This window comes from Malus sylvestris, chromosome 17 (assembly GCF_916048215.2).
Source record: "Malus sylvestris chromosome 17, drMalSylv7.2, whole genome shotgun sequence".
In the NCBI taxonomy this organism is placed as follows: Eukaryota; Viridiplantae; Streptophyta; class Magnoliopsida; order Rosales; family Rosaceae; genus Malus; species Malus sylvestris.
In genome coordinates this window covers 25,352,640-25,379,218 of record NC_062276.1, presented here as the reverse complement: position 1 = coordinate 25,379,218, position 26,579 = coordinate 25,352,640, and the positions used below count along the sequence as shown (strand labels likewise).

The following is a 26,579-nucleotide window of genomic DNA, read 5'->3' as shown; positions in this document are numbered from 1 at the left end:
ATTAACAACGGTTGTCTATAAAATTTGAATTCAGGACCTCCTCAAACTTTCAGTATTGTGTTTTCAATAATACATACATTAACACAACAATAAAGGACCCTTTTTTATTCTAAACCATCTGAACGGAGAGAGTGGAAAATGGCTACTACTATTTTTTAGTGTATATTGTTCTACTATTGTAATATGTCTTTTGTTTTTAATAAATGACTTTGTTGTTCCACTTTCTTTCCATATATATAGCTATCTGTGGTGATTGTAGCACCAAATACTCCCGATGGATGGAAAGGAGTTGACCTGCTGGCGTTTAGGGGTGTAAATGGCCTTACTTTGAATGGCTCGGGACTCATTGATGGACGTGGTAAAAGCTGGTGGGATGTCTCATGCAGACATCATCCAGAATTTAAGGTAATCGATTATGACACTAATTATTTGTATTAAAATGTGTGGTTGATAATATTGTAGAGGGTAAAACAGAAACTAGAAACTAGTCCTCCAACCTACTCAACCTGTATCTCGCTATTTATGGGTAATAATTTCCATACTCTGTTTATCCTTTTTCAATGCTGTTTTATACCTTCTTTGTATCTGCCATGGAGTGGTTATTCAAAGCTAGTTTATGCATATGCTTACTTGACGCAGCACGAAGCAATGAAAGGGTTACCAGCGTAATCCCTTGTAGAACAAAGTTACTGGAGTCCACCAGTTGATAGAAACCCCAAAGGATAATTTGATTAATTGATTGAAAGATGTCTAAATGATTACAAAGCCATGGCTTAAATAAGCCTTTTACAACCTTTTGGGAAACTCAAAAGACTTAGGGAATTAAAATGAAAATAACTGACATATAATAAAAACCCTTGAAACCCCAAAAGACTCGATAACTTTCTGCAAAAGATGGCTCGAGCCACTTTTGTGGGAGAATTGAACACCTCTTCTACGACCGCACCAGAAATGAAAGTAGCGTTCATTCAACAAGAAAAGTTCAAAACATCAACTTTCGAGATATGACCGTAGCAAATAATCTATTAACACGTGAATTACCAATTCTCCAATCACTTTTCTTTATTGCTCGCCGCTTCCTTCTTTTAGTTTTATTTCACATGAAATAATCGGATTTCTGTCCTACATCAGACTCCTCCACTTGAAAGGAACTCGACCTCGAGTTCGTCTTGAAACGGTCTTGATAGCTAGTAGATAACTCCCTTGTTAAGAAAATAAGTTCTTCAACTTGAGAAGCCCAACTTTCCGTATACTTGGGTGGAATAATCATGAAATTAATTCCATAAATAAGATCGAAATATGGCAATTGGGAATCAAAATATTCTTTCTTACCCAATTTTCTTGTTTGGTCAACAATAGAATTTAGATCCAATTTACTAGACTCATGATTCTCCAAAGTCATGATAGTTTTGATTCACTCATACCTTGAATTTCTTGAGTCTCCAGTTCTGAGTTGTCATGTTTTCGGAGATCTTCATCAACAAGATTTTCACCAAGGAAAATGACTTGTTCTTTTTCTTCCACCTTGGCCTCCACCGTTTCTTGGCCTCCACCGTTTCTTGGCATAAAGATATATCATTCTCCATCACTTTAGCTTATTTTCTGATGATTGGTTGACCCGCCTTTTCCAAATACAATTCGTATAAATCGGAAAAGAATTGCTTAACAATTAGTCGCTTCAACCAATGCCAAGTTTGGATAGGACATTTACCTTGTTGTCGCCTAGATTCTTGCATATGATCACACCATAAACCCACGTCACCATCTAAACAAGAAGCAACCATCTTCACCATCTCTCTTTCCGGAATTGGTTGTGTCTTGAAAAGTTTTTCTACATCCTCAACCCACAAGAGAAAACCTTCAATGCAATCACTTCCGAAGAAAATAGGAATATCTTCAACATCAACTATATGAGATTGGCTCAAGGCAATTCCCTTTGTGCACACCACATCTATTGTAACAACCTCGCGATCGACGTCGCTTAAGGTATATCTTTCCCCACGATCGATTGCCATTAGGACAGAGCAAATAGGATAATCAACGATGCCAAGACGGGAGAAACCCGCTCTGGTACCAATTGACGCAGCACGAAGCAATGAAAGGGTTACCAACGTAATCCCTTGTAGAACAAAGTTACTGGAGTCCACCAGTTGATAGAAATCCCAAAGGATAATTTGATTAATTGATTGAAAGATGTCTAAATGATTACAAAGCCATGGCTTAAATAAGCCTTTTACAACCTTTTGGGAAACTCAAAAGACTTAGGGAATTAAAATGAAAATAACTGACATATAATAAAAACCCTTGAAACCCCAAAAGACTCAATTTATTAGTAGGCTGCTGTTTTGATGACTTTATGCAAAAGATGGCTCGAGCCACTTTTGTGGGAGAATTGAACACCTCTTCTACGACCGCACCAGAAATGAAAGTAGCGTTCATTCAACAAGAAAAGTTCAAAACATCAACTTTCGAGATATGACCGTAGCAAATAATCTATTAACACGTGAATTACCAATTCTCCAATCACTTTTCTTTATTACTCGCCGCTTCCTTCTTTTAGTTTTATTGCACGTGAAATAATCGGATTTCTGTCCTACATCATTACTTCGATCAAATATATTGTATTCGGCTTTAAGTATGTATATTTCTTTGAGTTGGATGTTTTAATTATAAAATATGAAAGGGCTATGGATAATACCCTAGTTTAACAATCCAATTCCATTTCCTTTTCCAAACTACTTATTACTTATGTATTATGCTAATTTAATTGAGAATAGATAAAGTTTATATCACACTAATTCAGTAAACTTGCTACATTTATGTCTGTATTATTTACGCATTTGTTTCTTTCAAATAAGTTAGATGTATTTGGAATAAATTTCTTATATAGAAAGTTAACTTTGGGTTCGTTCAATTTTTTGAGTTTCTATCCTTATCTTTGCAACTGACCCGGTTTCCTTTTTCAACAGGGATGTATAGGCCGCGCACCTACAGTAAGTGCTCCTTTGTAATTTCATTTCAAAGTTTGTAATTATATACGTATCATTGAAGAAAAATTAGAAACGTATACATGCGTGTTATGCTTATGAAGTTCCATTCCATATATGCGCTGCATTGCAGGCACTTATGTTTCAAGGCTGTAAAGAAGTTTATATGGGCCACATCAACGTTGTACAGTGGCGGAGCCAGGATTTCGGATTAGGAGGGGCCTCTCACAAATATTAAAAAAAATTAAATCGATAGTAGTTACAAAACTGTTAACCAAAACATCATAGTATGTATATGAAAAGTAACCAAAATTCAAAATAACATAGCATTGATAATATTACATATTCCCAATAATTAAAATAATTGTCCTCGACGAGTTTTCATATTTTGAAACCGTTGCATGATAGCCTCGTCCTCTATACTATTAAAAATATCCTTTTCAATATAAGCAACCAAACAATCGTTCATCCACAAATCACCCATTCGATTGCGTAGGGTGTTCTTAACAATATTCATAGCAGAAAAGACTCGCTCTACACTTGCTGTTGCAACCGGTAAGATGAGTGCCAGTGTCAAAAGCAAGTACACTAACGGATAAGTATGATCTTTCTTGGTTCCAACCATCTTTTGTGCAAGATCACTAATTCCTTTCAAATCTGCAAACTCACTATTAGAGGTCATGTCCCAAATATAATTCTCAAGCTGTTCTTTGAGTAACTCAAGATCGTGCTCTGAAAAATCACTTGGATAAAATTGGGCAAGACGCATCAATTTTTCTTTGTCAAAGGCAGAGAAAGAATTACTTGGACTTAAACATGCCACACAAAGAAGTAGTTCAGTATTCTTCTCAGTAAATCGATCATTTAACTCAGTGAGTTGTTTATCTATGACATCGGTGAATAAATCAACCCGATAATGGTGCACGTTTGTGATGGGATGAGCTTTTCGGTTTGGTCGCTCTCCACTCGTAAAAATATCATCCATGCTAGGAATTTTAATACAATTCTTGTCACAAAAGGATGAAACTTCATCAAATAAGGATTCCCAACCACTTTCTCGCATCCTTTGCAATCTTCCTTTGCATATATTGACCAAGTTCATTGCATTCACAATATCTTGATCCTTCTTTTGCAATGCCTGCGATAAATCGTTTGTGATCCCCAAAACCTTTTTCATCAAGTGTAGACCAAAAATAAAGTTGAAAGATTGAATAAAAGTCAATAGAACCTTTGCTTCAAATTTTTGTTCAGAACTTGTTCCATCTTTTCTTACAATCTCAAGCACTTCTATCGTTGATGAGAACATGTGAGCCAAGCTGATTAAACAATTATAGTGAGAGCTCCATCGCGTGTCACTAGCCCGCTTAAGAGTAGTTTCTTGATTCAAACCTTGTCCACTTGAAAGCTCGTTATTTTCTAGTGCTTCCAAAACTACATGAGCATGTTTCTCTCTAAGAATATCACGACGCTTAGAAGATGCCACCACAATATTCACCACAGAAGAAACCATAGTAAAGAGATCTCCAATTTCAGAATTTTTTTTTGCCACTGCTACTAGAGCTAATTGAAGTTGATGAGCAAAACAATGAACATAAAAGGCAGACTCATTCTCATTTAAAATTAGTGCTTTAAGGCCATTGAACTCACCTTGCATATTACTTGCCCCATCATAGCCTTGCCCACGCAATTTTGATATGCTCAATCCATGTCTAGAAAAGAAATCATCAATGGCTAACTTGAGTGAGGAAGCTTTAGTATCTGCAACATGCTCAATACCTACAAAGCGCTCTATCACATGACCTTTATCCACAAAGCGCAATACAATGGCCATTTGCTCCTTTGAAGACTTGTCTCGTGATTCATCAACAAGAATGGAAAATAAAGAATCATTAATATCACTAGTGATTGCACTGATGATTTCATATGAAATAGCACTTGAGATGTCCTTCTGAATATCAGGTGATGTCAATTTCAAATTTTCAGGAGCATTTTCTAGCGTGACAGCCTTTATACCCTCATTATAATGACGTAGCCACCGTAGAATTTCAAGAAAGTTTCCTTGGTTGAGTGAATTTTCAGATTCATCATGCCCACGAAATGGAAGACCTTGTTGTAAGAGAATTCTACTAACACCAACTGATGCACCTAATCGAGTTCGATAATCAATTCGATCTTGGTCAGTTTGTTTTGAGATAACTGTTTCAATATGTTGTTTTTGGTTTAATAAGGCTTCACAGTTTCTCCAAGCATTATTATGAGAACTATTAGGTCCTCCAACATGAATTTCTAGTTTCTTCTTGCACTTCCAATTCTTGAATCCGACTCCAACAAAAGTATCCCCACCAGATTGATCTCCAATATCAGGTTTGAAGAGATAACAACATAAACAATAGGCAGCATCCTGTGATGTGCTATACTCCAACCAATTAGGAAATTGAGTAAACCAAGCAGGATTGAACCTTCTAGGCTTTGTCCCAAAATTTGTGTAGGGAAATGCATGGGTTTTTGGTTGACAAGGTTTATTTTGGAGATAGGCTCTTCGAACTTGGTCTCGAACATTAGGATGATAACTCAAAATCGGTCTACGCAATCCAGGATCATACTGGAGAGTTTCCGAGTTAATTTCCATAGAATCCACACAAGTTTGTTTTGAACTACTTTCATTGTTCTTTGGACTCTTTGGAGACGGTTCTAATATCTCAGGTTGTGTTTTTCTTTTGAAATATCTTTCCATAACTGAAAAGTAAAAAAACATAGATTGACTAACTTTAAATTAAAAGAAATATGAACATATATGCTAATTTTACAAACTAAAACAAATTAGGCAATAGTTAAGAGAAATTGCAAGACATCAATTTAATCATAATTTATAAACAAAAAATTGTAACAGGAATTGAGAGTAAAATACATACTTTGGGTTGTTGACCAATTAACTAAACTTCAATGTCTTTTTTATGGAATGATGGAATAATTGAATTCTTTAATCTGCAAAAAAAATATTATTTGTTAAATTAATTTACAATTGTAGATGACAACATATATGAATTAGCAAATTATAAAAAAAAAATTGAAAATGACAACTATGAAGATTCGAAGTTCATACTCTTGATAGATTGATACACTGTACGGCTTGTGTACCACGGGAGGGATCAGACTGAGAGAAGCAGTGTTGAGAAGGAGAGAGCTACGGGAGGGAGAAACGAAGAAGAAGAAGAGAGAGATCAGAAAACATAAAAAAAATAAACAAGGTGGGCCCCACGGGCTCACCAATTAAGGCTTTAAAACAATTTTAAAATATAAAAGAGGGTAGGGGTGTTTCAAGTGTTCTGACTATTTTTTCAAACTAGCAGCAGAGCAACAGTAGGCTAGAATTAGAGAATAATAAAATACTAATTTTTAGTATTGGGAAAATGAATGGAAGATGAAGTGTTGGAAGTTGGAATAGGTTATAGGTAGGCTTTAGGGTTATTTAAAGAGGGCCGGATATTCTTAAAATATTTAAAGAGGGCCGGATAGTTTGTCTAGGAAATATGAATGATTTAACTGAAAATAATAAAATAATAAGTAGTACTAATTTTTAGTTATAAACAAAAGCAGGATGGGCCTAGGACTACTGTGGTCCTATGGTCCCTCCGCCCCTGACGTTGTAAATACTCCACAAACTCATATACTTGTATGGGGATCTGAGGGAGTTTATTTCTCATTCATCAAAACAGATTCACCTGGAACCAGCCCCAACACTGATGGCATTCACATTCAAGACTCCCAACATGTGGAAATCCATGGTGCAGAACTAAAATCCGGTACACTTTTCATATCTAGAATTTTCGAGTATTTTGGCACTGTTGTTTATTTCGGACTGATCTAAATCAAAAGAGAATTAAGAGGTAAAACATAAATAAGGCTGTGTAGAAATAAAAAAAGAACGTGGGGAAATAATATACCTTTTCTATGTTAACGAAACTCAATTAATTTACCTATGCTATGTTAATGTTGATCAATAGGCGACGATTGTGTATCCATTGGAGACTACTGTTCACACATTTATATAACTGACGAATCATGCGGACCTGGCCATGGCATAAGGTTGGTCATTTATTTCCTTAACTTATTTTTTTTCATATCCGTGGAGCCAAAAATAATCACAAGGCGACACGTGGATTTTTAGATAAAAAATGACAAAAATATCCTTGAGGTACAACGGGATTCCTACGCGCGAGTAGCGGGCAATCATCCTTCAACTAAATAAAAAGTGCCCAAAATAGGTAACAATTCAAAACCCATCTCATCAAATCCCTTCTACAAGGTAACTCCCAAAACCAATTTCATTCCATACATCTTTTACCTCATTTTCCCTTTTTTAGCTAATCAATTAGCTATTTATTTTATTCATTCCATAACCTCCCAAAAACATTCATTTTATTATGTTAATTAGCCAATTAATATATTTATTCCTAATTAATATATTAATTGTTAATTAAATCACCAAATAACACCCAAAAAACATCCCAAAGGCCGGCCACCTTTTCTCCGACTCTATATAAGCTACCCCATTTTCTCCAAAAAGGGACGTCCACACTCTTGCAAAACTCCAAAAACTCTCTAAACACTTTTTCTCTCTAAATTCTAACTTTGGTATCGGAGGTTCTTCGGCCAATGTCCCCCATTCATCGTGGGCACGTGAGGCTCTTGGCCTTGACCCTAAGGTCTTAATTGTTTTGTAGGTGCAATTTTGTCCAAGAAGAAGAAGGCGGAAATTTGCATCTATAATATCATTACGATACTTTTCTAAATCCAAATGTAGAAAGAAAAATTATGTTTGAAACAAACTAGTAAGGTAGAATAGTATTAAACAGAACTTAGTAAACTAATGTGTTGAAGCCGAAAATGTTAATGTGTTATCTCGGTGGTGTTTCATTGGCAATATATAGCATTGGGAGCTTAGGCCATCTCCAACCGAAGGCTAGCCAGATGGCTCGTTTTAGCCCTCTGGCATTCCAAGATATTAATATTTTAATGAACAGTACATGATCATATTTCTTACCATCTCAAACTGAGGGCCAAAGGGTCATAGGCTCGTTTTAGCCCTGTCACAAAAAACCATCTCCAACCGAGGTTCAAAGGGCCAAACATAATTTATTATTTAAATTTAAAAACTACAACAACTTATATTTAAAAACTACAACTTAAATTTAAAAACTACAAATTAAATTTAATATCCATAATCAACATCATATTCATCATCCGCCATTGTAGGAGTATAGTTAGAGGTAAACAACTGCCGCCGGGTCATAATATCTTTTTTTTCCTATCAAAATAGGCCTTACTCATTGGAGTGTAATTCGAAGTGCTCCTTTTCATACTCTTATCATCCATCTCTTCTTGTATTTGTTTGGCCCGTTCTTCATGCCTACGGTTACTTTCTTCCACGACAATGGCATTTTGCTCCGCTTGCAATGAGGCCGCCACTTCCTGTTGAGCGGCGTAATCATCATTTGCCTTGCCCTTTTCCTTCAACCTTCGGGCCTTATTTCATCCCATAGCCCTAGGTACGGAACCTTCACCCGAAGACAAATTTTCTACCCTTCTTTGTTGAATGGTAGGAGATCCATCTTCATCCATATTTACAGCTGAGGATGCAGTTCCGAACACCGGCGTAGGAGCTCTATGTTGAGGTGGATCTTCAAATAACACCCACCCTTTACAAATTTCCCAACAACCATGAAACTAAAAGAGTTTCAAGCTGCCCTCCATATACAATTCCTCCACTTGGCGTACCTAGAAAATATAATTACAAAAATTAAAGGAAATTAATTTATGTAATTAAATGTAATATAATTAAATATATTTACAAAAATTAAAGGAAAGTAATTCATGAAATTAAATGTAATATAATTAAATATTTAAAATAAATTGTGAAAACACTTACTTCGTCGTAGTAACTAGCTCCGCTTTCATGTCTACTTGCGGCTGCTAAAAGTGCTTGATGCCATTTGTTCAAACTTGGCTGAAGATGTTTCTTCCATCTTGAAGAACAACTCTCGTGGTTTCGGGTATTCGGTGGAATGGTGCTTTCGTAGAACTCTAAGTATTTTTTGGACACACGAGTCCAAACACCATCACTTGTTTAAGAACTCCCCCTCACACTATCTTTCAACACCCATCTATAAGCCCTGCAAAGAGCTTCATCTTCTTTTCGGGTCCAAGCCCTACCTTTCATTGCAGACGAGGCCATTTGAAAGTTATTTAAAAAATTGAAGGAAATATTTTTGGAAGAGTTAAGAAAATATGAGAATTGAAATGGTGTAGGAATGGTGAAAATTTTGTGAGGAGTGGTGAATGAATGGTTTAGGTATTTATAGGAAAAAATGAGAATTTTTTAAAAAAATTTGGCCCAAAAAACAAAAAACAAAATAAAAAATAAAAAACCAACGATAATTGACGTTAGCTAGCCGTTGGGGATTCAAAATTCCAGCCCACCCCGGGGCTGGCTGGCTGGCTCGTTTGGGCCGGCTAGTTGGCCCTTGGCCATCTCCAACCGAAGGTTGGTTAGAGGACTCGTTTTAGCCTTGTCACAAAAAACCGTCTCCAACCGAATGCCAAATGGCTATAATATGGAATGTGAATAATTGAAATAAAATGAGGTAAGATAATATGGAAGGATAAAAAAATATGTGAGAAATGATGTAGGAAAAAATTAGAAATTAAAAAAAAAAAAGTAAAAAAAAAGGCTGCTGGGCATAAAAACAAAAAGTGGGTTGGTACAAAAAAAACCAAAACCTAAGCCATAAACCCTAAAGTGGGCTGGGCATATGGAAAGGAACAGAAAAAAAAAAAGGAAAAAAAAAAGAAATTGGGCTAGCCAGCGGGCTGGCTGAAAATGGCCAACCGGTTGGCCCTTTGGTCATTTTTTGTCCAATGAGGCCCACAAGTCCTTTGGCCTGGCCCTCGGTTGGAGACGGTTTTCGAACTATTTTCGGCCCTCTGGACCCTTCGGTTGAAGATGACCTTAGAAAACAACGGAAATGAGGCACGGGTTGAGAACATCTCTGTGCACAGGGCTCGGTTCTATGGGACACAGAATGGGGCGCGCATCAAGACTTGGGAGGTAATTTCGTCCGCAATACAAAAACACTTTGACTTTTTACTTCAGAAATAATACATTCGGGGACAAATTTTGTTATTATATTACTTTTTGCTATTCATATATATAACAGACTGCCAAAGGATTGGTCCGCGGAGTTTCATTCGTCAATTTAACTTTCAAGGAAGTCGGGAATCCAATTACCATCGACCAACATTATTTCTGTCACAAGCGAGAGGGTTGCCATGAACTGGTAAGAATAAAATTTTGACAAATTTAGAGTCGTTTGATTATCATTTCATTTTTAGTTTTCAATTTTAGTGTTAGAGATGAGAAGACAGTATAGGATACAAGAAAAATGAAGGCTGTTAAAGGGTGGTGGGAGGGAGGGGAAGAATAAAAAAGATTGAATGAAAACAAAATCTTTATATACCACTGATTTCTACGATGTCAATCTTCTCTGTCCTTAATACAAAAACGACTATAAACTATAAATGAAATGGCAATCAAACGGAACTTTAATCTAACATAGTAATTGTTGTGTAATTAATACTGTATATTGTCTGGTTGCAGAGCACTGCGGTTCAAATAAGCGACGTGAGCTACAGTGGGGCAGTTGCGACATCCATTTCGGAAGTAGCTATCAATTTGAATTGTAGCACACCAGTCCCACGTACTGGAATCACCTTAGAAAACATTCAGTTGGCCTCGGCAGATCCAGACATGAAAATAACATCAAGCTGCCACAGTGTGCATGGAGTAATTAAGGGAATTGTAGAACCACCAGTTTCATGTCTCTAGCTAGCTTGGGGTTAACTTCTACAAATTAAACCATGCTTAAGTAATCATTTTGTAATCTCTCTTCTTTTTCTATGGATAAGTTCTGTTTCAAGCTTTTGCATCAAGTGTCGAAATCTATATCACTTCCATTTTGCATCTCTGTGTGTTAATTTTAGACTCTGGTTTAATTGGAACATACATGGTCTATGAAATTGACAACCCTCCTTAAATTACGATGTTTTTCACTAAGCATTTAACCAAAAAATAGTTTACAGTTTGACCAAAAAAAAAAAAAAAATCTGACCAGATGAGCGTAGTTTAACAACGTTGTTATTGTCTATTTTTAAAACATCGCGCGGAACCAAATTGTTATATCACCTAAACATTAGGGCTCAAGTGTAATTGACTTATGAAGAAGAAATATGAGAAAAAAGAGAGAGGTTTTCTGTAGTTCAACTATGTAATTCACTATTACAAATGATACCTCAATAGGAAAGTGATTTTTATGTCTTTTTTTTAGTCTCTTACACACCCCTATTTGTTTTTAGCTATCAAATTGGATAAATCAAACAGAATTAAAGGATATGATTAAACAAGAGTGTGAGAGAAGTAAAAAACAGAGCGATGACTTAGAGACTAAGGGTTGGTTTGATATTGTTATGCTTTGAAAAAAAACTGCTTCTGCTGTGCTATGAGAATAAGCAGTTGTGAAATAAAGCAGCAGAATGTTTGGTAAACATTTATGTCAAAGTGCTTTTGATAGTATTATAGTGTTTAGTAAACTTTTATGTAAAACAGATGTGAAAAAAAACCGGTTTTTCAAAGTTGGGTTTTGCAATTTTATGTTTTTGGCTTTTTTTCTCTCAAAACTGTGAAAAAAAACTGAAGTTGAATGTTTACCAAACACAAAAAAAACTCCCAACCCACTTTTTTTCAGAATCACATAGTATCAAACCAGGTCTAAGTCATGCACTTAACTACCAACAGACTATTACGTCAGATTGTGATACGTATCACTTGGTAATATATTCTAAACTATTTTATTTGTTACATGTAATTATCTTTATGCTAACACTTGAAGTTAAACTACTCACTTCCCAACAAATAGTTCTGACAAATATACGATGAGCTCACACCCGTTTTCCACCCCTTATGGTGTTAAAAATATACACACCACACAATCTAATTAATTTTACTAAAATTTTGACTTTAGTCCCTAAACTTAATTTTCTCCACATAAAATCTGACAAAAGATTTTTATTCGAATAATGACACATAAGACCCTGATGTTCAGTTCACACAAAAATCTAGACGTTTTAACCATTACCCGAATGGGTGATGAAGTTATGATATGCATGAAATCATAACTAAAATTATCGGCTACTAAAATCTATAAAAAAAAAATTGACAAAACTTTCCCTAAAATAGGGATAAGCTCGAATCAAAACACTTGCAGGTAATCACATTTATTTCAACACATCCCTGAATGACCACACTTAATGGGTCTCTGACCCTTTATTACATGCATGAGAATGGGTTCAAAGCATAATTACCCAAATGCAAGTTCCATGAATATGTTAAGTAAATACCATACTCAGTGGAACATGTCAGAGTTGCTCAGAGTATCTCAACGTCCGATGTTATCATTGCTATGGCTATTAAATCCTGGGAGGGAGTTTTTTTGGGGGGTGGGGAGGATGGGGGAACATAAACATATGAGTGGATGAAAAATAAAGTTTTCTAAAATAATTTTATTTTATGAATATATTACTGACTCTCTATTTTGAAATCACATATAATACTACATATGATATTTGAAAAAACTAAGCATGCCATCAAGAATAATCCAATCATCAATAATCACATCATTTTGTTTGTAAAATTTAGTTAAAAAATTTGGTCTCCCCAGCAATAACCTTTACATATAAATATAATTATAGGGTAGGGTTAAAACCAATGCTACTTCTGCAATTTGCATTTTTTAATTGGTGCATTCTTGAATAATTTCGGATTTTCTAAGTAAGTGAATTGTCAACAATATGAACTTCATACTACTATATGTTGCAGTCGACATCGGCAGTTAAAGTAATTAAGTGACGTTTACTTCAGTTCAGTTCATGGCACAACAAGCACATATGAGGCAATCCAATTAAAAAGCAGCCAAATCTTTGCTTGCATCAACATTGTGCTTACTGATATAAATATAGTTTCAGCATCTCCTAATAACTCTCATCCTGGCGCTAACTGTTTCAATGCACATGGAAGCTCTGGTCCAACAGTTCCCCTTATCAATTATTTTTTACCGAACTGATCTGATAATGGCGGTTTTTAATAGAACCAATCGGATCTATAGACGCGGGTTAACGGATACCGGCTTCTTGTTGGTTCTTCTTTAATCTTACTGTGATCCATCTTACTTGCAGATATCCGATATTTCTTTAATTATTGTATATCTAGTTTTTTATCAGTCTTTACTTTCAATTTTTGTTTGTAGTTTTCTTAGTTTCATGTCATGTTACAAGTATCACATTCACATTTATTAGAGCGAAGTTCATGGCGCAACAATATGACAATTAAATTTTTTGGGCTAAAAATTCTAAGTTTTAACCCAGAAACAGTTTTTCGGCTCCAACCATTTTGAGCTAAATTTTTACCCCCCATATTATTAAAGAATGAATTTAGGAAATTTTTTTTAAATAACATTTAAAAAAAATTAAGTGGACTATCATAAATTAATTTTATGAACATTTTAACCTAAAAATATTTAAATTCCGATAAAAATTGAAAAATCACTAAACCAACACATGAAACTTATGAAACACTATGGAAAAATATGAAATACATGATAGAGATGTATAAACACAAGACACATGAGCAAACACATGGTTTAGAAAGAAAAATTGGAAGAAATGTAGGAGAAAGGTGAGTTTTGTGTGGATGTATATATATAGGTATTTATAGAGTTTTTGCGTGAATTTTGAGTTAAATAATTTTTTTATAATTATTTTAATTGTTGAATTTAAATTTGGGCTATTAGATCTTTTTTTTATCGTTAGATTTGATCATATTGGATCTCAGTCGTTGGATCCAATAAATTTATAAATATAAAACAAAAATATTAAGTAGATTAAATGTGGACCATTGGATAACCAACAACCCGTTTGAATGTGAGCCGTTGATCAACCAAAAGAGCCAATGGACTCAATTTTATTGGCAAACAAGTGGGAGACACACCCATGTGGATGGGGCTGCAAAGGGCTGCACTTAGCAACTTTGAAGTTGGCTAAAGAGCGTGTCTCAAGTGGTGTGGTTGAATTTGGGCGCTTGTTGTCCAATTTCATCTATTCTACTCTCACATGTGGGCTCCACCACTAATCTTGCCTAAATCTTGGCTGGAATTTGGCTTTTTTTTTTTTTTAGTTTTAAGACTTAATCTCGTTTTCGAACAAGTGTTGGAATGAAATTGGGGAGAGGGGGGAATAGAAGGGAAAATTTAGAACTTACTCCAATGGTTGAAGTTGGTCTTATGAAGCTCACTCTATATTTCTTTTTATTTTAATGAATTTCATTTTATCTTATATAATACTACACAATTACTTATTTCAACGATCCAAAGAGTCTATATTTTAATTCATTATGTATAAATCATCTTAGCAAATAATCAGGCAAATCCAAAATCATTAAGATGTCCAATTTAAGTGAAGAAAATAAAAGAATACAATGTTTTAAAAAAACACTTAAATGACCAACATTTAATCCAATGGTCATGTAGCTTCTTATTCGGGTATTTTTCTGTAGTTATAATCATTGAGAGAAGACTTAAAAGATAATTGATTAGATCGCTAAATTATCTAATGTGGAATGATCATATACGGTGTCCCTCAAATAAGGGGATATGATCCTTCAAGTAAAGCTCACTCACTATATGTAGTCTCCGTATCTCCAGGAAACACCATAAACTCTTAACTGTTTCAATGCCTACGGAAACGCGTGCAGGGTTCAGCAGTTCCCCTGTGGATTGTATGTTGCCAAAATTGGCTAGAATTTTCAACACAGTTGATTTCTATAATTAACAGTACTGCATTGACTCTTATCCTTTTCTTTATAGCTTGAAATCCAATTACAACAAATTATCGGTGTCAATTGCTACCTTTAGATTCGCAGCTAATACCTAATTAAGGCACTGACTGCCCTTCAAAGGATTATTTGTCATTGAACAAAATATTTGAAACTTTTATTGGGGATAAAAAATACGGGACTGACTACAATATTTATATATATTTAACACAATCATTATTTGACGGTTTTATATAATTTATGTGTATAATACCGTCATTATTTCACCTTCGAGATGGTAATTGTATCAAAATACATGTAAGTATATTGTAGCCAAATCCCATAAGTATTCATGGGATTTCACCTTTTCTTTTCAACAATTTTGAGACTTAAAAGTCAAACTTTGTTCAAATAAGTAGAGAGTAAGTATCATTAAACATAAATTTGATAAACGTATGTTTTTTTCATAAGAATATAGAGCTTGTTTGGATGTGCTTTTAAAATGACTGAAAGCGCTTTTAGTGAAAATGTTTTTGGAACCAATCCTTATCCTGGAAAAGCACTTAATGTTCTTCCTAGAAAAAGCACATAACTGGTGCTTCTTGCAGAAAGCACTTTAAGTGCTTTTGGAATACATTTTTATTTCTCTAAAAATGTTTTCAGTCATTTTAAAAGCATATTCAAATGAACCCATAATTATTTGAACAATTCATTGTCGTAATCATTATATTTTTGCAAACACTCAGTCAAATTGGAGATTTTTGTTAGTGATTAATATGTGTTAAGTGGACAATTTATGATGAAGATGTTAATTATTGTTATCAAAACCAATAATTTATAATTGAAAATACGGTAATCAAACCCAAATGGACAAGGATGTGCACTCATACGGTGGATGAAAGTATTGTCCTGACATAATCCCTTCACCCTATGAAAGTATTATCCTGACATATATCCCTTAACCCTAGAAAAGTTTATTTATTTAATTTTAATTTTTTTTCTACTTGTGTTCTCATGAATGAAAAAAGGACCATTAAGTATTATCCACACATCTATTAGCGGGAAAGCACACCTAATTTAACTACCAACACGCCTAATAACTACCAACACGCCTAAGACTCGTTCCTTACCACCCAAAAACCTAGCTATATCTCTCTCTTCTCCCTCAACCCCCACAACCGTGGTGCACATTTGCATCTGCCACCCAAGCCAACACTGCCGGTGCAGTGTGTACCTTTTCCGCCCCGGCACGGTAGCACACATATACAGAATTTCATAGCACATCTTTGAAAACAAAAAAAGAAACAAAAATGTATCCACCTCCGCCGCCATACTATGGCGCTCCACCTCCAGCAGCCTTCTACGCGCCACCACCAATGATGGCACCACCAAGGCGGTACTCTCCATGGCTGGTGCCGCTTATATTCTTGGTGAATCTCGGGATTTTCATATGGATAATGTATGAGAACAACTGCCCCTCTAGAATGTCAAAAGATCAGTGTATGGGAGGGCATTTTTTGGATAGATTCTCATTCCAACCTTGGCGCGATAACCGCATGATTGGTCCTACCCCTGAAACGTAAGCTCTCTCGATCATATATATTTGTCTTTTATTTTTTTTATTTATCTGTCTCTAATTACGGGATTACAAAAATTGTTTGATCAATGCTTTTCTCAATTGAGATTTCTGAGGCTTGTCAATCCAATTTATTTAAGTTTAATGATCCAGGAATTGAAGTTTTTATAGCTAAAAGTGACATGGAAGGAAAAGTACAGCATAATGTAGGGTTAATTTTACCTTGTATTATCGTAAATAAAGATTTGGTGGTAGTGAGAGGTTTAATTTTGATCAATCTCTGCTTAGGTCAGATTAATCTGTTGTATTCTGTATTTTTAGAATTCGAAACAAAAGAAAAATTTCGACATTGTAGATTGAACTTTTGGCATTCTGTTTAGCAGTTGCTCCTTGGAACCAACTTCAGCATAACTTTCTGGGGTAACAAAGAATGGAAAAGTAATACCGGCTAATAAGCTTCCTCCAATTACTTCGAAGGGAAATGATTTATGCACACCCTTTTTTTAGCCATTGGATTGAACAGAGTATAAGGGAATAAAGGGTGTGCACAGAACAATTCCCTACATCTAAAACCTAATCTAATTGCTAATATTTGCAGTCTCCAAAGACTAGGAGGCCTTGATAATAAACTAGTGCTGAATGGTGAAGCATGGCGCCTGTTCTCCGCAATGTGGCTACATGCTGGGCTGATTCATCTGTTCGTCAACATGCTCAGTCTTGATTTCGTAGGGCTCCGGCTTGAGCAGGATTTTGGATTTCGTAAGAACTTTGGGTTAAAGATTTACGTTGAGTACTTTAGTTTTTACATGATCAATATTGAATGGCAGCTAACTGTTGTTTAACCGTTCGGATTTGGCAGACAGATTCGGATTCGTGTATGTGCTAGCTGGGTTAGGGGGAAGTTTAGGGTCTTGCCTTAATATTATCAAACAACAAAGGACAAGCAAGACTATATCAGTTGGCGCATCTGGGGCAATTTTTGGATTGTTGGGAGCCTCACTTTCTGAGCTGATCACAAACTGGACAGTCTATGACGATAAGGTAACTCTTATTTTCTCTTCTCCTTGTATCCATGACTACGTCGTTTAGGTTTAACGCTGCGTTAAATAATCCATGAGGGGTACATCTAACATCTAACTATCCTCCTATTCAGTGCTCGACAATCATGATACTCATCCTCAATGCTGCCCTGAACTTGCTCATTGGATTTCTACTTCATATGGACAATTCAGCTCATGTAGGAGGACTCGTCGCTGGATTTTTTCTTGGTTTTGTGTTTTTTGTTAAGCCTCAGTTGGGATATGTAAGCAGCAAATACATGCCAACACACACTCAAGTCAAGCGTACAGCAAGGCACAACTTCTGTCAATATTTTCTGGGGGTCGTTGGTTTGGTCGTGTCCATTATTCTGTAAGTGGTTAATTTCTTTTTTTCTTTCGACAATTGATTCAAGGATGCAAAAAAATAAAAAAATAAAAAATAAAAAATAAAAAATCATCGATTATCTAACAAATTTATGTTTATTTTCTAAATTTGCAGATTTGCAACTGCCTTCGGTAAGCTATTTAACATAAAGGAGATTAAACAGCATCTGCCTGATAGTGTAAACAAATATTGAGCCTGTGTAAGCTTTGCGTAATTAATGGACAAACAATACTTTCATGACGGTTCAACCGCATGTTCTTCAAGAAATGAAAGTATAAAACCATAAACTGTACTTGCGTACATACGCAAAACGTATGTATTAAACACATGCATACGTATCATTGATGTGTATATATACCTGCCAATGTTCAGATGTAAGTGTGTATGACGGAGATGATTGTCGGGATTTAAGAGTGATGAGTATTTTGTGTACTGTGATCAGATAAGTATTTCAGGTTTATTAGTAATCGAAACAATTTTTTGTCCTTAGTCTCTCACTTTCAGAAAATTTTCTGCATCTTTCGGAATAAACAACTTCGGGAAGTTTCATTACTCTGATGTCAATCTCAAAGGCTACAAAATCAAAATTCATCATGCACTTGCAAATAAGCGTACCCTTAAGTAGGAGAAGATTGACGCACACTCTTTGGCGAATCTCAGGGTGTTCATATATATTTATCGAGTATGTACAACCAAGAAATCTGTAACAGTTATAACATGGCCTTTTATGTAATCTCGGACAAACCTGCAACCATTCTGATGAAGAAGATCACAAAACAGTATGCCTCGTTCATATATTTAAAAAAAATGAAAACTCAACCAATAACTGAAAGCTACTTTCTTGAGTTTTCAAAATTTGGGCATTGAGTTTTCACTTTTTAGTTTTCAAAAGTAGCTACGAAACAAGATTTTGGTTTTCAATAAAATGGTAAAAAATAAATACAGAAAATTAGAAATGAAATAGTTATCAAACGGTCTCTGTAATTAATGATTGGCGAAGGGACTTACAAAGGTACAAACTGCAGATAAATTGCTAGGTGTGGGGTTATGTCTTCCGAACTTCCAAAAAAATATAGTAATTGTTTATACCATATTTAGGGCCTCTGTATTTAGATCTCGTACAAATACTCGGGGGACTTAAATGTAATTATGTGATAAAGGAAGGGGCAAATATGTAATAAGTGATGAGCCCTTATTCTATAAAAAGACTCCTCACCCTCACAATTAGAGGAGGCCAATTCCTAGGTCTGAGATCCTCACATTCTCTCCCTCACAATCCTTTCAGAAATACAATAATCAGTGTGGACGTAGCCCAAACATTGGGGTGAACCACGATACATCTTATGTTATTTACATTTCTTTCAGATTCACGGTCGGATTTACGTTGTTCTAAGACCCTCCGGTTTTGTGCATCAACATTTGGCACCGTCTGTGGGAACCGATACGAAAAATCATGTCGGTTCTCTTTCATTTTTTCATTTTTTCATCTCATCACCGTGAATCTGCAAAAACCCAGCAACCCTGTCCTCCAAATCAATCTGCAACACTCTTTCAACTACCCCACCCAATAACAACAACAGAAAAAGTTGAAAATCGAAAAGATTGTGATTTCTCTTTCTTTCTTTCTCTCTCTCTCTCTCTCTCTCTCTCTCTCTCTCTCTCTCTCTAACATTTTGTAGAAATCAAAAGCAGATTCTGATTAAGCTTTGAGATGTACAACAGCCATAGCCACGCGCCCTCCAAAGATCTGTTACCTTCCATTGATACACACCAAGCGCGGTAGCGGGTAGATCTCGGTGACGACGTCGTTTGGATAGAGTCCAGCAAAAGTATAACAGTCTCTTCTCCTTCATCCATAGCGAGTTGAAGGAGTGTGAGAATGGCAAGTCGAAAGGAAGACGAGAAAAATGAACGAATTATTCGTGGCCTTCTTAAACTCCTTAAGAATCACAGATGCATCAACTGCAACAATCTGAGAGAGGGAGTGAGGGGAAATCCCAGATGCTGGAATGTTGAGATTGAAGAAGGTTCAGCAAATAGCTCCACAGCTCCAGTAGCGCTTTTCTCAGATGATCTTTTGGGCCACGGAATCTTCAACGTCGACGGTGATGCGTGGCGGTTCCAGCGTAAGATGGCGAGTTTGGAGCTAAGCAGCATCTTTGTCAGCTGAACCCGACTCCGCCTTCCTATGCGTCAACTGCGACTCCAAGATCCACGCATTTGGCTCTGCGAGATCTGTGAGCAAGCTCCAGCTCATGTCACCTGCAAGGCCGATGACGCCAAACAGCTACAGAACAGAACAACTGCAAGGCTCACGTCACGTCAGAAGTAGAACAGCTGCAACACTGGTTCTAGGAAATAGATCCGTATCTGGATCTGGACTACATGCATGTGGATCCGAGACTTGAAGAAGCTCAGAAGCAGAACAGCTGCGGCGCTCAAATGGAACCGACACAACTCTCTTCTTCTACTTCCATGACTGGTTCAGCTTTTGGAATAATGGTTTTTTTTCTAAGTGCTTTTGTGGGTCTTGCAGTGCTGGGTTTGGTCAGCTCAGCAAAATTTAATGAGCTTTTCCAGCCAACCTGGGCTTTCGATCATTTCACTTACGAGAGAGAATCAATGCACATCTCTCTACACTTCGCGGTCTGGTGCCCTCATGTGCACCATATGTTTTGGAGAGCCAACCACCTTGCCGGAGAGTGTTGCTTGTAGAAGGAGTCTGGCAAGAGGTGGTCCACCGCTCAGTTTCTAACCCACCTGTTCGTCTGTAAAGATACCATGAGGATGTGAAGACTATGTGATTGCAATCTGCAATCTACAAAGTAAAAGCAAAAGTAAAGCAGAAAAGGAAAAGAGAAAAGAAGACAAGGGGCAAAATTGTAAGGTTCTTATTATTACGATTCCTTTTGTCTACCAGGTGAAGAGACAGAGAGAGTGCGACGGAAAGTAGAAAGCAAAAGCAAGGAATAAACATCCCACCAGAATGGTGTGATTTACTTTTCTTGTTTTTGTATGATGTGATTTATTTTTTGTATATTTCGGAGATATCTGTACAAACCCCATCAGAGGGTAATAAAAAAAAAAAAGGGCAAAGCCCAAAATAAATGGGTTGGAATGTTGTGTGGAGGGCGAAGGCCCATAGGCCCAAAATAGCACCAACCAGGTGATCAAAAGTACGCCCAGTACTTCAAAATTATTCGGTAACCTGCCGCTATTACTACCAACTAGGTGATCAAAAGTACGCCCATTACTCCAAAATTATTTCGCAACCTGCCGCTATTATCACCAACCAGGTGATCAAAAGTACGCCCAGTACTCCACAATTATTCGGCAAGCTGCCGCTATTATCACCAACCAGGTGATCAAAAGTACGCCCAATACTCTAAAATTATTCGGCAACCTGCCGCTATTACCACCAACCAGGTGATCAAAAGTACGTCCACTACTCCCAAATTATACATGAGCATTACTCAATCATACATAAACATTTATGAGCATCACTCATGTCAACATCCATGAGCATCACTCATGTCAACATCCATGAGCATCACTCATATCAATCAACATAAACATTCATGAGCATCATTCATGTCAATCAGCTTCAAAAGCTTCATTTACAAAAGTTTTAGCTTCAAAAGCTTCATTTACAAAGCTCTAGCTTCAAAAGCTTCATTTACAGAGCTCTAGCTTCAAAGCTTCACTTGCAAAGCTTTACCTACAAAGCTTCAGTGCAAGGTATACAAATACTGCCTCCGAATAACCGCCACTTCGGCCCATACATGAATTCAATTTGAAGTCTCCAACCAACAAATTTTATTGACCGAAGACTTGGGGGACTACATTATGTACCATATATTGGGCCTTAACTGGGCCTCATGAAAAATACTTTGGGGACTCTAGCCCATCACTTATGTATTGAGGAGCGAGCCCTTATTCTATAAAAGGGACTCCCTCACCATCATTAGAGAGCATCAACTCTAGCCCATTATTCATGTATTGAGGTGCGAGCCCTTATTCTATAAAAAGGACTCCCTCACCATCATTAGAGAGCATCAACTCTAGCCCATCATTCATGTATTGAGGAGTGAGCCCTTATTCTATAAAAGGGACTCCCTCACCTTCAACGCCACAAGCCGAGCCAACCAAGGCAACATAAGCCACGAGCCGAGCAGCCTCGCAGCATGTGCTACTTCTAGTTTAGCATCATTTCAGATTGAGCACCGCCTCATATCGAACATCAGTTCAAGACAACATCTAGTTACTTCGGCCCACACATGGACTGAATTTCAAGTCTCCAGCCAAAAGACTTTCTTGATTGAAGACTTGGGGGACTACTGTTTATACCATATTTAGGGCCTCCATATTTAGATCTCGTACAAATACTCGGGGGACTTAAACGTAATTATGTGATAAAGGAAGGGGCAAATATGTAATAAGTGAGGAGCCCTTATTCTATAAAAGGACTTCTCACCCTCACAATTAGAGGAGGCCAATTCCTAGGCCTGAGATCCTCACACTCTCTCCCTTACAATCCTATCAGAAATACAATAATCAGTGTGGACGTAGTCCAAACATTGGGGTGAACCACAATACATCTTATGTTATTTACATTTCTTGCAGATTCACGGTTGGATTTACGTTGTTCCAAGACCCTCTGGTTTTGTGCTTCAACAATAATTATAAGCTCAATGAATTCCCTTAAACCCTTTATAATACGCATTCTCCAAATTCCATCATTCTTTTCTAACTAAAAGCAAGGGAGACAAAGGGAGGTTATTGCTTGGCCTTGCTAATCCAACTTCTAAACAACCCGTTGACACGCTTCTTAGCTCAGTATACTGAAACTGGGAAAAATCACAAAATGGTCGACCATGACGTCTATTTTGTCATATTCCGGCTCGGGCCCCTACCACACCCGAACTCGATTCCACCGTAGCACGATATTGTCTAATTTGGGCCCCGACCACGCCCTCACGGTTTTGTTTTTGGGAACTCACACGAGAACTTCCCAGTGGGTTACCCATCATGGGATTGCTCTTGCGTGAACTCGCTTAACTTCGGAGTTCCGATGGAACCCAAAGCCAATGAGCTCCCAAAAAGCCTCGTGCTAGGTAGAGGTGAGAATATACATATAAGGCTTACAGGATCCACTCTCCTAGGTGATGTGGGATGTAACAATCCACCCCCCTTAGGGGCCCGAAGTCCTCGTCGGCACATCTCCGACCGAGTGAGCTCCCAAAAGGTCTCGTGCTAGGTAGAGATGAAAATATACATATAAGGCTTACATGATTCACTCCCCTGGGCGATGTGGGATGTAACATATTTTGAGATAAAACTTTACGTGTTAGGTGAAATATTATGTGAGTGAGACAGTGACACTACTACAAAAAGCACTTTTCGTGGCGAAATAAGTTTGTTGTGCAAAGTACAATTCGTCACACAAAATCTTTTGCGACGAAATTTTGGTCGTGCATGGTTCGTAGCACAAAGCTTGTGAAGATAGGGTTTGTGCGATGAAATATTTCGTAGCACAAAGATTTTTGTTTTTTAATTTTTTAATTAAAATTAAATTAATTTAATATTTTGCGTGATAAAATATTTTCTCGCGCAAGGTGTTTGACTTTTTGTTTTATTATTTCTCTTATATTAATTGTTTGTGTGATGAAATATTTGATAGCGCAAGATTTTTCGAATTTTTACTTTTTGAATTTAATTTAATTGTATGATTTTATTTTTTAATTATTTTAATTTAAATTGACATATTCAAAATAAAATTACATATGAAAATAGTGATCAAATTATCCAATATATATATATATATATATAATATATATATATATAATATATATTCAAAATGTACACATAAATTAACAAAGTACAATAATAAAATCATAATATAAGTCTATTGTGGTAGTAGTGGCGGGGGATATGGTTCGATAGCGTCATAATCCTCAACTTTAGCCATCAAAGTCTCCATGATTCCCTACAAGAAAAACAAACATGGTCAAATAACAAAAAAATAACATAAAATAATACCAAAAAATTGGCATAATCTTCCCGAAAATTGGTATACCCCAAATCCGACCCTAAACTCCATCCCTTACCCTATACTTGACCCCAAACCCGCACCAAACTCAAAATTAACTCCAAAAATACATATTAATGAAAAAAAATTTAAATTTGGGGAGAATATACCTTTTGGCAAGATTGAGAGTGAGTGAGAGGATGAGAGGGAGGAGTGAGTGTGAGAGAATTAGAGGAAATAATGAGAGAGAGAGAGAGAGAGAGAGAGAAATGAGAGAGTGAGTGAGAGTGAGAGATAGTGAAGAGAGAAAGAAGAGAGATTAAGTGAGAGGAGTGAGTGTGAGAGAGAAGGTCGGATTTGGGGAGAGGGAAAAAGAGGGGAGAGGTAAGAGAATAAAGAAAAACATTGAGAAAATTGTGGAGTTATTTTGGTTTTAAAAACTGTATCACTTTGCACGACGAAATATTGGAGTCTTAAAAAATTTAGGGTAAAAGATTGTTTACTACCCTCATGTTTAGTGGTTTTCAACATTTAATCCATCAAGTTTTTTTCGTCTCAGATTCATACCTAAAGTGTAAATTTTGGAACAGTCTCATACATCCGTTAGTCAAACTGTTAAATCTGCCGTTAATTGTGACGTAGCGCCATGACTGGGCGCCACGTGTCATCCACGTTTTTTTTTTGTTTTCTTCTTTCTTCTTTCTTTTTCTTCCGCAACTTTTTTTTTCTTCCTCCTTCTCCTTCTTCCTTCCTTCTTCTTCCTTCTCCTTCTTCTCATTCTTCCTTCTTTTTCCTTCTCCTTCTCCTTTTTCTTCCTCCGAATCTGGGGAAGTTTTTTTTTTTCCTTCTTTCTTCTTCTTCCTCATTCTTCCTCTTTCTTCTTCTTCTTCTTCCTCCTCCGACTGCAACTTTTTTTTTTCTTCTTCCTTCTCATTCTTCCTTCCTCCTTCCTTTCCCTTCTTCTCCTTCTTATTCTTCTTCTTCTTCTTCATCCGAATCTGGGGAAGATGAAGGTTTTTTTTTTCTTCCTCCTTCTTCTCTTTCTTCCTTCCTCCTTCTTCCTTCCTCCTTCTTCCTTCCCATTCTTCTTCTTCATTCTTCTTCCTCCGAATATGGGGAAGATGAAAGTTTTTTTGTTTTTTTTTTCTTTTTCTTTCTTCTTTCTTCTTCTTCCTCCTCCTTCCTCCTTCTTCTTCCTTCTTCTTCTTCTTCTTCTTCTTCCTCTGACTGCAACTTTTTTTTTTCTTCCTTCTTCTTCCTCCTTCTTCTTCTCCTTCTTCCTTCCTCCTTCTTCCTTCCCCTTCTTCTCCTTCTTCCTTCATCTTCATCTTCATCTTCCTCAAAAAAATAAAAAAACCCTTCATCTTCCCCAGATTCGAGGAAGAAGAAGAAGAAGAAGAAAGAAGGAGAAGAAGGGGAAGGAAGAAGGAAAATGAGGAAGAAAAAAAAAGTTGCAGTCGGAGGAAGAAGAAGAAGAAGAAGAAAGAAGAAGGAGGAAAAAGGAGGAAGAAGAAGAAAGAAGAAAAAAAAAACAAAACTTCCCCGGATTTAGAGGAAGAAGAAAAAGGAAGAAGGAGAAAAAGAGGAAGGAAGAAGGAGGAAGGAAGAAGGAGGAGGAAGAAAAAAAAAATTGCAGAAGAAGGAAGAAGAAGAAAGAAGAAAAGAAAAGAAAAAAAAAACGTGGATGACACGTGGCGCCCAGTCATGACGCCACGTCACAATTACCGGCAAATTTAACAGTTTGACTAACAGATATATGAGACTGTCCTAAAATTTACACTTTAGGTATGTATCTGAGACAATAAAAACTTGATGTACTAAATGTTGAAAACCACAAAACATGAGGGTAGTAAACAGTCTTTTACCCAAAAATTTAAATAAAAATTTCCCCGCATCTCATTTTTGGCGCCCGCCCAAATTTTTAGAGTTTTGTGCAACAAAGTTTTGTGCAACGAAGGATTGGTTGTGCAAAGTCTTAAAAAAAATTCCCGCATCCCATTTTTGACTCCCGCCCAAATTTAAAGGTTTTGTGCGACGAACCACTACTTCGTCGAGCAAAATTTATAAAAATAATTTTTATAAATAATAAAAAAAAGAAAATAATTTTATTTTACAATTTAAAATATGAATAAGGTTTAGGCGACCAAATGGGTATTTGTCGCACAAACAGAATAATAAAAATAAAGAAATAATTTAGTTTAACAATATAAAATATAAAAATAAGTACATAAGGTTTAGGCGACAAAATATTGATATTCGTCGCACAAAGTTTTTAAAAAATAATAAAAACTTATGAAAATAACTATACTTTAAAATTTATAGTATAAAAGTAAATAAAAAACGAAAAGAAATTGGTTTAGGTGATGAAATATTTGGATTACGTCGTGCAAAGATTTTAAAAAATAATTTTTTTTTTTGTAAAGACTTATGTGTTTTGTCATGCAAGACTTTGCGCAACAAAGTTTAAAATTTCGTCGTGCAATGTGTGTTTCATCGCGCAAGGGACTTTTTTCACTAGTGTGAATAGCTAAGCAAAATTGACGAAAATGCATTGACTAACAATTAAGGCACAAAGCCAGTAATAACTATGTAACTCTAAGCTCATATGTTGAGAAAAAACCAACATTGATGAGATAAGGGACC

At 36.3% G+C, this 26,579-nt stretch overlaps 4 protein-coding genes across 4 annotated transcripts in view; 3 read left to right on the top strand and 1 right to left on the bottom strand.

Moving 5' to 3' along the window:
* Nucleotides 1–8,030, top strand: part of LOC126611543 (probable polygalacturonase At1g80170) — a 14,437-nt gene extending 6,407 nt beyond the window's left edge. The window contains exons 4-8 of the mRNA XM_050279849.1: nucleotides 241–405; nucleotides 2,970–2,993; nucleotides 3,121–3,166; nucleotides 6,629–6,790; nucleotides 6,992–8,030. Of these exons, the coding sequence (XP_050135806.1) occupies nucleotides 241–405; nucleotides 2,970–2,993; nucleotides 3,121–3,166; nucleotides 6,629–6,790; nucleotides 6,992–7,155 (561 nt within the window). The 3' untranslated portion in view covers nucleotides 7,156–8,030. The remainder of the gene's footprint in view (nucleotides 1–240; nucleotides 406–2,969; nucleotides 2,994–3,120; nucleotides 3,167–6,628; nucleotides 6,791–6,991) is intronic.
* On the bottom strand, nucleotides 3,258–6,623 carry LOC126611534 (uncharacterized). The gene is made up of 3 exons (XM_050279840.1): nucleotides 6,091–6,623; nucleotides 5,900–5,972; nucleotides 3,258–5,723 (listed from the first exon to the last, which is right to left on the bottom strand). Exon 3 carries the CDS (start codon nucleotides 5,719–5,721, stop codon nucleotides 3,343–3,345), a length of 2,379 nt encoding a protein of 792 aa, XP_050135797.1. The 5' UTR covers nucleotides 5,722–5,723; nucleotides 5,900–5,972; nucleotides 6,091–6,623; the 3' UTR covers nucleotides 3,258–3,342.
* Nucleotides 8,031–9,395: 1,365 nt separating the features above from the next.
* Nucleotides 9,396–11,077, top strand: LOC126611540 (polygalacturonase-like). The gene is made up of 3 exons (XM_050279845.1): nucleotides 9,396–10,095; nucleotides 10,205–10,324; nucleotides 10,645–11,077. Exons 1-3 carry the CDS (start codon nucleotides 9,991–9,993, stop codon nucleotides 10,870–10,872), a joined length of 453 nt encoding a protein of 150 aa, XP_050135802.1. The 5' UTR covers nucleotides 9,396–9,990; the 3' UTR covers nucleotides 10,873–11,077.
* Nucleotides 11,078–16,067: 4,990 nt separating this feature from the next.
* Nucleotides 16,068–18,397, top strand: LOC126611532 (RHOMBOID-like protein 5). The gene is made up of 5 exons (XM_050279838.1): nucleotides 16,068–16,486; nucleotides 17,082–17,242; nucleotides 17,343–17,524; nucleotides 17,637–17,893; nucleotides 18,023–18,397. The coding sequence occupies exons 1-5, from the start codon at nucleotides 16,218–16,220 to the stop codon at nucleotides 18,099–18,101; spliced, it is 948 nt and encodes a 315-aa protein (XP_050135795.1). The 5' UTR covers nucleotides 16,068–16,217; the 3' UTR covers nucleotides 18,102–18,397.
* The last annotated feature ends 8,182 nt before the right edge of the window (nucleotides 18,398–26,579 follow it).